The sequence below is a fragment of the Halyomorpha halys genome, unplaced genomic scaffold, assembly GCF_000696795.3.
Source record: "Halyomorpha halys isolate HHAL.00 unplaced genomic scaffold, Hhal_1.1 Scaffold580.1, whole genome shotgun sequence".
Taxonomy (NCBI): Eukaryota; Metazoa; Arthropoda; class Insecta; order Hemiptera; family Pentatomidae; genus Halyomorpha; species Halyomorpha halys.
In genome coordinates this window covers 101355-117130 of record NW_027112285.1, presented here as the reverse complement: position 1 = coordinate 117130, position 15776 = coordinate 101355, and the positions used below count along the sequence as shown (strand labels likewise).

Genomic DNA, 15776 nt, shown 5'->3' with positions numbered 1-15776 from the left:
AGGTCTCCTGAGCTGTCTCGTAACTACAGTGGCGCTGGTTCGCATGCGACCTGGGATGGCTTTTATTTCGCGGCGGTCCCACGGAATTAAAACTTGAGCCTTCCACCATAGTTAGAATCGGTTGGTTACCTGTAGATAAATAAATATTTGCAGTAAGGAAGTTGTCGAGAAGTCTGTGTATTATTAACACTTGCACCAATTAAAGAGATGAGGTCCTCTACATCAAAAGGCATTACAATGCACGTTCATTAGGTAAGTTAGCTGGAGAGATGAATCGACAGGAATATTGACGAGTTTTACGGGAATTTGTCGTAAATTTTTCGCAGGATGTAAACTTCACTCCATAAAGTATTCGCTTAAAGTTTACCTTTTATTTCAATTTATCATTATGTACAGTAATAACTGTTAAAGTGACAGTATAATTTCGTATATTCGTGATGATGAGGACTGCGGAGTTGCGGTGGAGGCTGGGAAGTTGGAAAATGACGACATACATAAGGTGTTTTTCAACGCGATTGGTTGCTACACAGGTTACTAGCTATCTATACATCCTACATGACGGGTACAGGGAGAAAAGTGTACTGCATATACATCTTGAGTCGTGTTGGAAAACAACAGATTCCCGAGCAGTGTCAACGAAAATTTAATTAAGGGAAATAAAATGGCTCGTTTGTTTTCCTTAAAGCGGTAGTCAACTGCTGGTGTCCACTACCAACCACGGTGCCAGCTATTCTAAGAGTAGGTTATCATTTGCCCCAGGATTGGGTTATACCTTTTTATCCAGGATCGCTTAAATGATTTGTCTAAAAAAAATCTACTACCAAAATTGGTTTTATACACCAGTAACTATTTAAGTATACTCGGGTTTTCCATGAACTATAGATATTAGTATACTCTTATTCTATTGAGAATAACCACACCTAATTACAGTGGTCGACATGAATTTTGAGTAACTATCCACTCCCGCCCTCCGTGGTAGCTTTACTAATCTGACTTTTTAAATAGATAATTATAGCGAGTAGGTTCATCGATGTACGACATGTCACAATCTCAAGTGGAGATCATATCACAAAAAAATCACTCCTTCCTAGCCGAACTCGCCCCTCTATGACCCCCGGGGAGCGACGATCCTATATCAGTTTTGAAATATTAGCTTAGAACTAGCTAAGAGGAAACTAACTAACTAGGGAAGAGGAAACTTTAAGATAGTTAAATCGAGCAATATTTGAAAAGCGCCTGAAATTGAAAAACGGCATGAAACCCTCCACTCTCGCCCTCCATGGTAGCCTTACTTATCTTACTTTTCAAACAGACAATTATAGCGAGTAGTTGGTCGATGTCGATGCCATAATCGCCTGAAATTAAAAACGGCGTGTTTTCATTACTTAATGTCAGTTAATTAATTACGTTAATGTCAAGGTTTAATTTCTTTTACGTAGCTAATTAGAGAAATAATGATTTAACCATATACATTTAGGATTTGTAGGAACTAGAGATTTTATGTGAAATAGGCGAGCACTTTTTTTCAAGTGTTGCTAAATAACTATACAACCACGAGTCTGACAAAATAGCTCGCAATAACATTTCTACAAACATTGAAGAGTTCTCCATAAACTAAAAAAATGTCTCTTATATCATCCCTATACTCTCCTACGAGAGCAATCATTTAAACGGATTTGAAGTGAATTTAATTAGCTTTTACTTTAGAAGTGTGACAAAGGAAGGTAGTCTAAGTAGTTTCCCTTTTATTTTGTCTTTGTTTTTTAAACATGACGAAATAAAATTGTATGAATTCGATATAGGGAGCTATGCGGATTTGCGATATAGAAACAATTTGTTGTACAAGAGTGCTCTGAAGCCGAAGGTATTCACCTAAACGTTGGTTTATCTCATATATTTAAAAAAAAAAAAACGAGAAAATAAAAAATATGGAGTTTATACTAATATTAAAAAAAAAAACTTATGGAAATTACGAATCACTAAATATTTGTATTATAAAGTTTTAACCTTTCCGGCGTAGGAGTGTGGTAAACAATACGATTAAAAATGATAAGTATAAAATGGAAATTGGGTGCATAGAACACGAAGATATTATTGTGCTTAAAACTTAAAAACTAGTCGAAATGGTAATTAATAAATTTGTATTAAGTTGTATATAAAATAAAATTAACTTATTTCACATAGCCGGTTTGGATTTTATATTTATTCCTGTCATCAGAATTTAATAAAAAAAAAAAATAATAATAATAATTACAACTTATCCATTTTTTTTGTTTCATACTTTTTCTCTCATATTCTGCGTGTTAATATTTTTGGTTAACAGTCATTTTTGGGGAATTATTGATCCTTAAACTTCTCTTATTTGCTGAAACGAAAGTTACATTAAATTCATTTTAAATGATCGTTCTCGTTGAACGAATATTTTTGATAATTTTTCACAAAATAATAGATTTTTTTATTTATTTATTTAATGTTATTTACAACTGTACAAAATAATACAATAAGTAAATATGTTGTATGTTTCATATACACTTGAAAATCTTGGGAAGGAACCAGCCATTGGTGGTACTTCAAACATTAATTTAAATTAGAAGGTCCCGTGGCCATCTTCTTTTCAGACGCCTCGGAGGATTATCAGGTATTGTTGAGGATGAAAGATTAAGAATTAATGGGTTAGGCTGGTTAAGGAGTTTGGAATGAAAAGACGCATATCTGTTTTGGGCCAAATCTGCAACGAATGGGATGTTAAGGTCTTTGTGAGTTTATTTGTAACGTAATAAGGAGCATCAAGGATTTTACGTAGGATTTTGGATTGTACACAAAATATTAGAAAATTACATTTTTCAACTTTACAGGGAAAATGGTCAATGTTGAAACAAGATTAAATTAAAAATGTTGTAATTTTTATTTATTTTATTTTAGTTTAGTAAATTTGTGAAATCAATTTCTTTTGGCTATAAGACATTTGTTTACTAAAAAGAAAACATGTGATTGTAAACAAAAGCGGTGCGATTTTTTGAAGGGAAAGAAATGACGGCATAGTTTTGCAGTTTTCGTTTTCCCCGCAGCTTCGCAGGCTCCATGGTAGACTTTTGGCCAAGCCACTTCTCTCACACATGGGCCGCTATTCTGCGTGCTTTCAGAACCTCCCAACTATCACTGGTGAGATTAGATATAAACATTTACGCACATTTTCTCAAGGCACATTCATCGACAGTTTTCTTTTGTTCTTTATTATAAAATTAGTTTAAGTGTTTTATAAGTATTAAGTTATTTTTCCTTTTTTATTAATGCATAAGATTAATTTGTTTTACAATTCTTTCGTTTCGTTTGCATATATATTCATTAAACTTTCTTTGTTTATAATGTATACAATTTATTTGTTAAATATAGACTTCAAACATTTTTATGTAATTAATCTTTTCAACCCAAAAATAATTTTCCCAGCGCATATTCTACCTGGCAAGAAGAAAGTATTTCACTGAGGCTCTCAGTTCACGTAACAGTCAATGTTTGAAGAGCTAATATATATCTTGAAAAGAAATGGTCGCAAACTGTGTTGGAACTAAAGATGAATTTCCAAGTTATGAGGCGTCAGGTTTTGAAGTTATTTATTAACAATTAAAAAAATGCACTAATTTTGCTTAAAATCTGAAATATTTTTCTATATGTATAATATCAATAAAAAGTAACCTTGATAGGTAACAAGGAAGGTTTTGGTTTTTATTGGATGCATAGAATTAAAATTTAATTGTTAGACGATAAACAAAAACAAAAAAATTGTTTTTGATCTATGTTATGAGCTTATTATTTATAATTTTAATGAAGTCAGATTAAATTTTTAGCCTTAAATTAAAAACTAAAAATCACACTACCTGTTCATGATCCTCAGCATTTAACACGGGAAAAGCGTAACTTATCAACATCCTATGTCCGTAGATAATACAAAACATTGATAGAACTTTGATCCCACTTATAAACTGCAATTCTTGTTTTTTTTCTGGTTCAAACAACGCCGGAAAATTCTTGAGTAACGAAAAAGACAATAACAAGTTATCTACAAAAGTAATAAAAATTAACAGTGTTAACAAAATACACATGATTGGTAATGAATACTGTAGCAATTCAACTAATATCTCGAGGTGAAAAATATTACCTTTGATTTCTTTCTCTTCGTTTTTGTACACGAAGTGGTGCAATAGTGTGGCAATAAAAGTCAAGAGAATAAAACCAGCCATTGTGAATCTGTAACATTAAAAAAAAATGAGAGTATACTTGAATAAAAAAAAAAAGAAGTAAAAAAATAGAAAACATGATTTTTTATCTACTAATCAGAATATTGAGGATACGAATTAATTATGTTTAACAACATCGTTAATACAGCTGGCAGTCATTGGTGAGCGCGGGAAGTACTCGGTTCGGAACGGTGTGTGTTCGATTCCCCTCTGGGGAAATTAATATTAACTTTTTGGAGGAAATGAATGTTGATTTCAACTCTTATGATCTCATACATACTAAAATAAAAATAAAAAAAAAATAAAAAAAAAAATAATAATAAAAAACTCTCTTAAAATATATACAAACAAAAGAATAGACAAGATGAACATAATGAAACTGATTTCAACTCTGATTAGAACATGGCGGCAACCCCTGGTTGAATATCAGGGATTGGCAGAAAGGACTTCTAAGCTCGCTCGCCTGACTTAGATCCTTCACCAGTACCAGTACCTATAGTTTTTGTTTTATCTTCTAACACAATATAATGTGTTACTAATCCACCTATTCCACAAACAAAAAAACTACATCAAATTTTGGTTTGTTTCCTGTCTGGTCCACTTTCAAATGGGGAGTGGGAGTTCGGAAATGGCCCCATTAATATACCTTTATATTATATATTCGCTGTCTCGAATATGAGAGAATAAATGTAGTGAAAAGAGGGAATAAGAGTATAAAGTATTGGTTATAATAAAGCCTATGAAACAAAGAGCCATTTTCTCAGTAATTTATTTTTTTATATCTATTTATGTTGCCGATTGTCAAGTTGATTACAAAGTGGCATTGGATCGAAGCGGTGATTGATATCAGAAAACCATGAATTTTAATCAGATAACGATTTAAATATTAAATAATAATATTATAACTCTATAAAGGTAACAAAAAAAATAGATACTCTCTGTGTTATCTGTGTGAATTTTAATTTATCCGGTCTTTGGGACAACATTTTAAAAGAATGTTTAAATTTTTTTTATAAACTCTATGTGTCACCCTTTTCTACTTTAAAATATTTGGTTAACAATTATCAACTTTTACAATTTAAATTTTACGTGTATTCTGAGGGGTTTTGTTCACGAATTAGTTCCAGGCAGTGGTGGCCTATTGGAACTATCAAGTCTGAAATATATTGATTCTTGAAAGTATATAAAATTAATACTAGATAATTAATAATAGTATTAATCAGCATTAATTTTTTCAACGTTCTTAATATAGATGGAAACTGTTTTCTAGTGCTTGGCATATTCTCCTATTGTTTATAATACTACCTATAATTAGTATTATCACCTGAACCCACGAGAAATTCGAGACATGTGATTAAAACATTTTTTTTTATGTTTTCCTCCCACACAGTACTTGCAAATCTTTCTGCAAACAGGATTTATTATGCGATTGCCAATGTTTTGGCATGCTACACTTTTATTCCAATAACTTATTTTCTGAAGGTTACTTACAACGAAAAAAAAATACCTTACAGTAAAATAAAAAAAATTTTAATATAAAAATTAACGCTTTAGATGTACTTGCGCAATTTGAGGTGACGGTAGCAGTGTGGTAACGCGCCTGTCTGCCAACTCAGAGGTTGCGAGATCGAGTCCCCGGCCCTATCCAGGATTTTTTCAAGCATATTATTATATAATACTCACTCACAGCTTCCCCCCGGGCATTTGTGAGGCCTGTTAGCCAATGGGTGGTACTCACAAAAATAGGCGTGGGAGTGACGAACTCACACCCTATGAAAACCACTTCATGAAACGCGCTATGTATTTTTCAAGTACATCGCGCGAGGCCTTGGACCTGCATGTTCTGTCGCGCCAATGTTTAATTTAATTTTTTAATAACTCGGGCACTTGTGATATTGACAATGCACCATGTATAGAAGTAGTTTCCTATGATAACCTACAGGTAGGCCAGAGTTCCAGAAGTCAGCTTCACCGATGGATTTTCTTCCTCGCAGTTGAATTTGTCCACAGTTACGTTGACGGATATGTTACTCTTCTCAAATAAGGGTGTAATTGCACTTCGCAAAGACTCTTCTAAGTCCGTATGATCGCAACCCGACGGTATACAAACGGACCAGTAAAAATTGTCCCTATGTTTTATTCTAGGATCTTTCACTCTCTAAAAACACACAAAAAAAACAACACATATATTAGCAGAAAAATCTAACAAAACATGAATAGATGTAAGATATGATTAGAAATACAATTAGAAGTCGTAGAATCATATATTATTTAAGGGCAGTGAATGATAAAATATGAAACTGGGCATATATAATAATATAATATTGTATATATTCAATATCAGTTTAATTCTGAACTATGTCCGTCCAAGTACGAAAGTACCCTTGAATTGTTTAAGATCTTGAAAAAGCTTGACAGTTCATGGTCGCCTTTCTATAAGTTTCTTGTATTAGAAGTTTGTTATTTACTGGGTTGTGGTTGATATAATATGTATAATGAAATAATATATATAGAAATACCCAATCTATACAAAATAATTACATGCGTGAATACATTTTTTTTTATAAAAGTAAATGCCTTTTTTTGCATACTTAAATATGCAGGCATAAATAATAAATAAAAAAAAAACTTGAAATACCTTGACCTTCTCCCAAACAGAACTGAAGGGCCCAGGAGATTTGTAAAGCAAAGAATTGTCCTCTGTGTCGTTAAAGTAACGAGGTGCAAAGTGCAGGTTAGCCAAGCAATGCTTACCGTACATGTTATACTCTTGCACATGAATTTTAACACATTGGTCGTAATTTCCGAAATTGTAATCGCTACCACTGACAATGCCTGATTCCGCCATAACTGAAGAGTCTAGCACTGTAATTATATGAAATAAATTACTTATATTCTCATGTAAACTAATTTTTATTATTGCTTATTGTCCAAAAAAGGTATGTAACACTTTTTAAAAAAAATCAGTTTATGTGTTTTCAATTACAAATGGTAAATATAATAACAGGCTTTCTAACTTACTTTGTACAGCCCATAAAGTCAAATTGCTAAGGTGCTGCTTGTAAAGCAATCCTTGAAACGTGCAAATTTCATTTTTACTCGACCATGGGTAGAAGGTGGACATAGCTAGAGGCATCAATTGGGAAACCCAACGAACACTGCTTTCGTCGTTCACAGGCCATGAATTATTTTGTAATTTATCTCCTGAAACTATGAAATATACTTATTAAGCACCTATGTTATTATATACATAATGGTCCCAATTAAAAAGAGTAATTAACAAAAAATATTTAAACTCTTTGAGTTTCTCTCAAAGAGAAATATATATGCATGCATATTATGAGAAAAACGTTCCACTTGTAAGCCTTAGGTAAAAATTTATAATAGTATTTCTGGCAATATGTCGAAATAAATATCAACTCATTTACTTGAATGAATTTAGGTACATCAGTAGAAACTTTAAATTTTTTATTTAACCTGAAAACGAAATTTTGTCTAAGAATTTACCACCCTCTGGATTCATCTAACCGAGGAGGGGGTTTACGAACCCTTCCTTTGGGTACCTTACTTGAAGTAAGAAGAGGATAGTGCTGATTTTGGTAAGATGCACCTTGACTGTCGTCTACACCCATCTGTAAAATGCTTGAAAACCAAAAGTCAGAAGTGGTGTCAATTGTTGTCAAAGTTATTGAAGTCAATAACTTGGGCGTTTACCTGTTGCACAGCAGTGCATTTATCGGAAAATTCGCAGCATATACAAAAAATTCCTAGATAGATTATAAAAATGTATGAAAACTTCACGTATTGAAGCCTACCATGGACCAACGGCTTTCAAGCAGTTTTCGCCGCGGCACTCTTCTTGGAATTAAATCAATGCAGGTCACCCTTTTTTGGATAAAAACATTTTGCGGCACCCTTATCGAGGTAAAAAATAAAATAAAAATGCAGGAACAATAATCTTATGTAGAAAAAGAAAACAGTGCAAATTAAATGCTGGAATGCACTGTGTGTTTGTAATTTTTTAAAAAATAATTTATTGCTATATACAACTGTATAAATATATATACATCAAGTAAATTTTCTGTAAGCGATATAATGACATGCTACAAAAATGTGGAGAATCTACCCATTGATAGAACTCCAAAAACATTTTTAGAGAAGATCTCGAGGCCATTTTCTTTTCAGACGCCTAGGAGGATTATTAGGTAATGAAGGAGAAGCCAGGTTAGAAAAGGTTTGTTTGAGTGGTTGGGCAGTTTATCATGGAATTATTGGAATCTGGTTCTGGCCAAATCGGCAACATATGGGACATTGAGGTCCTGATGGATGATTTGATTGGTGATAAAGTAAGGACCATTAAGGATTTTACGAAGGATTTTGGACTGTAAGGATTGGATTCGGGAGGAATTCGATGGCTTAGTGAAGCCCCATAGCTCAACTCTGTATTTCCAGATAGGCCTTCTTAGTCATGTAGATCAGTCTTTTGTAATAGATTGGAAGTTTGGACCGTTTATCTAGTTAATGCTGTAGTAGTCGGAATCGACGAGCAGTCTCCTGTCTTTTCATTCTTGTATGAGGATTCCATGTCAATCGTTTGTTTGACGCTTGAGGCAGCGCTTAGGCAACGCTTAGGGCAATCCAGCACCAGTGCGTGACTGCTGTCACAGGCAGTTTGGAGTAATTCCAATTTTACCCCTTAACCGTGCGATATACGCAACAAAATACACGACTTTCTGTTTTTTTTTTGTATTACGGTTTTCAGTGTTGTACTTAGTTATTATGAAGAAGCTTGGAAATATTCAAGGTGTTATGTTACTAAGCATGATAGGAAAACGGTTGTAAGTAAAAAAAAAGACTTGCTATGGTAACGATTAAGTTGAAGCCCAAACAACTGATGGTGAGATACGTTTTACAAATTTAACTAAGGGTGTAAAAGTGCTTTAGGAATGTATTTCTGATTCTATGGTTTGAAATAAAAACAAAAAAAAAACCTAATTTAATTAATCATTTAGAAATATACATCTATTAAAAAAAAAAAAATTTGAAAATCTGTCGATTAAAATTATTAATGATAGTGACGTTCTGTACAAATTATCCTCATGTACCTTAATATTTGAATTTTTTTTTTTTACTTTTTGTAAATTTTCTTTATAAATGTAGTTTATCAATAGCCGAAAATGCAATACTTTATTTACCAATTCAGCTTGCCATCGAACTCGTGCGTGTGACCAGAATGAGTCGAACGGCAAGCAGCTGACTTTGATTGAGGAAGAGGAAGACATGGGAATGGGAGGACGCAAAGGGAATCTATGATTAAATATCGACGAATCGGATAACAATTCTTAGCGTTAATCATATCCTGAATAACTTATTTGTCTGTGACCTCAGTTACAATGTTGTGTGTGTATATAAGTTATATTGTGACTGGTCGAAACCCCCCCCCCCAAAAAAAGGAGAAAGGGGGAAAGTGGGAAGGTGATAGAGAACACTGAATGTCAACTTGGTTTCTACTTATTGTCGAAATAAATATACTTTATATGGATATCTACAATGTTAACATGTGAGGTTAAAGATTAAGTTCGATACTACACTTATTCAAACTTATATATATATATATATATATAGAGAGAGAGAGAGAGAAAGAGAGAGTGAAAGTGAGAGACAGCGAAAATTTATTAATTTCCATTTTATTTAATTTCTTAAGAGAACCCTGTACAAAAAATTTGCAAAAATTTCACTAATGGATCACTTCAAGGAGTATAAGAGGGTTGTCTACTGGTCAGAGTTGGCTGAATAAATACCTATTTAATTTGAGCTTCATTGAATCACCAGTTTTCAAATTTTGCTGTGTAGAGCATGAAACTGCTGATCACATAATATGTAGATGAGATACTTTAGATAGGATACGGCAAATGCACATTTGATGTTACCATGTTATTGACTGAACTGACTATATCCTCAGTTAAATTTTGTTGAGAGATTAATTTTTTTTGTGGTTTTGTTATTTGTTTCTATTTCCAAATGTTCTGATATGTCCTTATTTATACACATATATAAAAAAATAGCTTATATACTACACTATATAAAATATATTGTTTTATTTTAGTATTTTTTTTAATTTTTAGTTTCACTTACCTACTTATGAAATATACAGTAAGGGGAAGCATGTCGTGAAAAAGGTTCGAATTTGGGTTAATATCGGATAATACTTATAATAGTCTTTATTTATATGCATATATAATAGCATTGTTTACATCTACTTTTTCTTTTTTATACATGCATAACCTTCCTTTTTTACATTGTTGTATCATAAATTTTATTATTCAAATATAAGACAAAATCTTCTTCTTTCTTCCAAAAATCTCACATAACACTCTCATCGACTCATGTCCTCTATTATTAATAAGCTGTGAATCAGCAGCTTGGTGATAGTGAGAGTACTATAGGACTTCTTAAAAAATGGCATTGAAATTGGAAGGAGATTTCTGAAACTTTTTTTTTAACTTCACAAAATAATAATAATTCAATTATTGCTTAATCTGCAAGTTCAAATTGAAGTTTTAACAAGCAAAACGTCTTACAGTTTATCAAGATTACTAGAATTTTTATTTTAATTAAAACATTTCCCAATTTTTATTTAATATTCTTCACTAAATAATTTGATAGTAATTAACAATTTATTTTTATTTTTCAAGACTTTTGTGAAAAATTGTAACGACACCAATGTCTTCGATGGTACAATTACTCAATAAGTTTTTCGAAAGTGACGACTATCGATACTATCGACTTACGAACTATCACCAACCATATCTGGAAGCACTCCGAACATGTACCTATTGGACCTTATGGTGAGACTTCAGTAATGGTAGAAGGTGAATTAAGGCAGCTGTATGCAGCAAAGTGAGGGTCTATCGAAGAAAGACTAGGACACATAAATATTCTAAGATATTTCTAAGAAGACCCTGTACAAAAAATTTGCAACAATTTCACTCATGGATCATTTCAAGGAGTATAAGAGGGCTGTCTACTGGTCAGAGGTGGCTGAATAAATATCTATCTTAAATAGGTATTTATTTAATTTGAGCTTGATGGAATCACCAATTTAAATCCACGTTTGATGTTACCTTGTTAAAGACTTTAAGATAAGTAAAATGATTTTTTTTTTCGAGCATAACTCTTTCGCCATAATATTTATGTTCTCGAGGTAAGGACATGTAAGGCTAGATGCACTACATTACAAACATGACCAGCATTTATGTACATTATGAACATGAACGGCAAAAATCATCTCTCACTCGGATCATAAATAGATGGAGACCCAATCATAGCCGGGGATTCAGCTAAAAGCGGCAAACAAAGCCAGGCTGGTATCAGATGCAATGCGAACGCTTGGACGGGTAAAGGCTGCCCATACCTCCATGTCCGTTCTGCAAGTAGTTGGTAAATTTTCTTGGGGCCATCTTCCAGAGATACTCTAATGAGTATCTTTCTAGCTTCTAAAAATTCTAATTCTAGCTACAAAAAAAAACTAATCGGTGCGTGAGGCATGACATCTAGGAGTCTTTTTTGGCTAGGCTAACATCACTTTTACTTCTCCAGAATTCCACATGCGAAAGAATCCAGAGCAGTGACACGGATGCTCCTTTGATGAGACGTTCCTCCAGAGGTCGTCTTACCTTTGTATGTTTATTGGACCATGTCGTAGGATTGACTTATACAATGTATGTAGATTCGCAAAGGATTAGACAGTATGTGGATCGGCGCACGATAGGTTTCAATAAAAAAAAAAATAATCATGATTACATTTCTTTTGTAAGAATCATAAATAATATATGATGTGGGATAGATATATTTTGAATTGTATGTTATCGAAAAATTAACGATTACATATCTAGAAGGGCACATTACTCAAAGTGTCGGTCCACCTAAATATATTTTGGATCCACCGAAGCTATGTCTAGCTTAAGATGGAACGGCACTGGAGGATTGTTTCCATTTTTTAACAAACTGCCCCGCATATAAATCCCGAAGTTAAGCGACACTAACCAAAACCAATTGTATAAATTTTTGTTAGCACGCTCACAATCAGATCTTAAACTTCTTTTTATATATGTAACGCAAAGCCTTATACTTAGAATAGGACACCCACAATAAGATGTATAGTTTTTGATTCTTTTATTTCATCAAGTAAGTATGTCCTTTTTTGTCTTGTTTTTAAGTAAGTAATGTAATATTAAGTATAAGTAGTAATATTAATTAAGTAATGTCGTTTTTGTCTTAGATTTTGTTTTTTTCACTCCAATGTCGTTTTTGTTTTTTTACTGTAATGTTGAAATCCCAGTTTGGGTATACCATCTGTTATTAGCTTGTATAATAATTTTATAGACTGTTATTATTATTTAATTTATAAATTCTTAGCTTATATAAATGATTTTTAGTTCATCATTTAGATATAATGTTTTGTTATTAGCTTACATAATAATCTAATAGTTTTTAGATTGTTGTTATTATTATTTAATTAATATCACAAGGATTATTAAATTATTTACTTTACAGGCCAACTATATTTGTACGTGGGTTGTCCCATAAACAAATAATAAAAGAAAAATTATTATTATTATTATTATCTAGAAGGGCATTTGGAGGAGGAAATAAATCAATTTTTGAGCACCTGCTTAGAATAAATCCTTCAATCATAAACTGAATATTTACAACCATTAGCTCATAATAAAAGTCACCTTTGGGTTGACTATAATGTGGAGTGAACTGACCTTTACTTTGCATTTAGATTATGTATTTCTTTAGAAAATAAAAAAAAATTTAAAATGTCATAAAAATAAAAAAAATAAATGAACCCACTATTGATGAGTGATCTGGATGTTTTATTAGTATGTGATGTTTATAAATCTTTGCAAAATGGGATGCGTGGGATTGGAATGAGGAAAATGTGAAGTACATTTTTACCCCGTAAAATATATTCCTTAGATCATTAAAAGTTTTTGTATATTTTGATTCATGAATATTACATAATTTGACTGAGGATGTAAACAAATGAAACATTTATATATTTCCTCACTAGCCTCGAAAACATTCGAAAAAAAAAAGGAGTTGAATTCATTATAAAAAAGAAAATAATAAAAACAACCATTGGTGTAAGTATGATGGCAGCCAAGTTGATGCCCTCTACGTAACAGACGTATGTTTAGATGTGTCAAATATAAAGAGAGACTCAATATCACTTCCTTTCTTAATTCATTAATTTCAAATTGCGAAGTACATAGGTATTTTTTTTTCGAACTTGGTATGTTAACATAAAAAAAATAATGTCCAATTTTTGGACCCCCCCCAATAACCCCTTTAGGCCTAGGCTCGTGACATTTGGCACCTTACCACCTGATAGATTCACCCCTGGAACATTTGTGGCAAGTTTGGTGGCACTAAGATCTTATTGCTTACACGTTGATTCCGAAATTGTTTCTTTCTTTAATAATGTCACCCAATTATGAAATGATATATTTCGGAAAGTATTATTTCAATGTTACATTGAACCGCAAATGCATGAATTCACTGAAATTAAGCATAACTGAAGAAAAATGGAAAAAAATCTCCGTTTTTATCGCCAGAAATATGGAGGAATCAATACACAAAATATTAAGTAAATTCAAAAAAGGACCACTATTGAACCACTTGGCATGGATTGATCCGCAAAAATAGATACTTCAAAGTCATGAATGCCAAGTGTTGCGTTTAATTACCCCTTGTTAAAAATTTAAATTATTTATACATCGATATTATTAAATAAAGACATTTATAAAGCCACAAGAACTATATGACAATTGAGGCCTAGCGCCAATCTGTTCTGCGCCAACCTTCGAAGTAATATCCAGCATAGGTGTTGGTTAAATTCTTTTTTTTTTTTTCTTCTTACTACTTTTTATTTATTGATAGATATTACAATCTGCCACACAGTTGTGGGCAATAGGTAATAGTGATGAATGATCTCATACATATTTAAATAAAATATAATAAATTAAATAAATGAATAAAAAAGAAAAAAAAAAACACTCTCTTAAAATATATACAAACAGAAGAATAAACAGAAAGTTAAACAAAATGAACATAATCAAACTATCTGTATAAAAAATAAATAAATAAAATAATATAGTATCTAGCCACATTTACACTCTAATATACAATATTTACACAATCGACCTGAGGATCCCTGAGCCCACTCTATCCCCCATGTGTGAGGGGTAGAGCAGAGCCCAAAAGATCCCAGCGCATCCCTCTCCCCGCATCACTGGTGATTAAATTCTAATCTATTATTTTTAACAATTCATCAGGAAAGTGTTTGATACTGTAAATGAGGTTAATAGAAAAGGAAAAACAATTTTTGAAGAATTCTGTATTGAAATTATGTGGTTTATATAAGACATGGGCAATTAGTCTGCAAAAAATACGATTTAATGAATTATGAGAATTCAATGATTAAGGTTGTCTCGTTGAAAATTTATTAACTGAAATTTAATCGCTGTAAGTTTTTTAAAATAAAAAGTTGAGAGTGAAAGTGGATCATTGAAGTTTGTGTTACTAATAATGAAATAAAAAAATATCAATAAACTGTATTGAAGTTATTAAAATACCTAATATTAATCATATTTTACCATATATTAGATTAATAAATCAATATTTATTGCTATTAAAACTGCTGGTTAATAAGATTACAGTATAAAACAAGCTAGTAGTTGTATTTGCAGTAGATGCAATGAACTCATTACCATTTCATCTACATAGTTGAAATAAAATAAATAATGTTAGGAGCTTATAAATTTCATAAATATTTTGTATATTTTAATATCTCATCCGTACCTCGCAGTGTTTCATTGAGTCTTTAGCATTAACTTGTTCTCATATTTCTTCTAAAATTTAGGACACACCTTCATTTGCTACCATAACGTATTGATTTGTCCATGTTATTAAAAGTTTCTTCAATTACATGGTCATATATGAAAATAAGGTCATTTATAAAATATTAAACATGTTTTAATAGTTTTATTTTTTTATAATATAAAAAACTATGAAAATTATAATATTGATTATTTTGAAATAAATTCTAATAAAACTTTTTATTGAGATTTCAAAAAAAAAAATTAATGATCTATTTTTTTTTCCAAATTTCATTCCCAAGTATTTTAGTTTACCTAAATAACTAAAGTTTACGTCTCAACGATGTTCCCGGATTAATGAAACGTATGAATCATAGTTCGAAGTTATCGTATTCTTTTAGGAATGCCGATTCGTAAGTTTTTTTTTTTTCCATTTTATTATATAAGGAAATTCATTTTAAGGTCGACCTTCTGTTGTCCGCTATCTGCGGTATGTCAGCGCCTATTCCAGTTTTCAAGTGTGTCAGAGCCAACATACCGTTTAATGAATGTCAAGAGCAAAGCGGAACATTAAAAAATTTACGCATTGGTCTTAGCAATTAATTTGATCTATTAATAAGCTAATTCCTTAATAGAAAATTCGTTTAAAATATTA

General features: G+C 31.8%; 1 protein-coding gene across 1 annotated transcript in view; it reads right to left on the bottom strand.

Annotated features, from left to right (window-relative positions):
• Nucleotides 1–15776, bottom strand: part of LOC106684423 (nose resistant to fluoxetine protein 6) — a 53858-nt gene that overhangs the window by 5602 nt on the left and 32480 nt on the right. Inside the window, exons 2-6 of the mRNA XM_014426502.2 lie at nt 7257–7445; nt 6874–7100; nt 6176–6393; nt 4157–4245; nt 3876–4057 (exon numbers count right to left, since the gene is read on the bottom strand). Coding sequence (XP_014281988.1) covers nt 3876–4057; nt 4157–4245; nt 6176–6393; nt 6874–7100; nt 7257–7445 — 905 coding nt within the window. The remainder of the gene's footprint in view (nt 1–3875; nt 4058–4156; nt 4246–6175; nt 6394–6873; nt 7101–7256; nt 7446–15776) is intronic.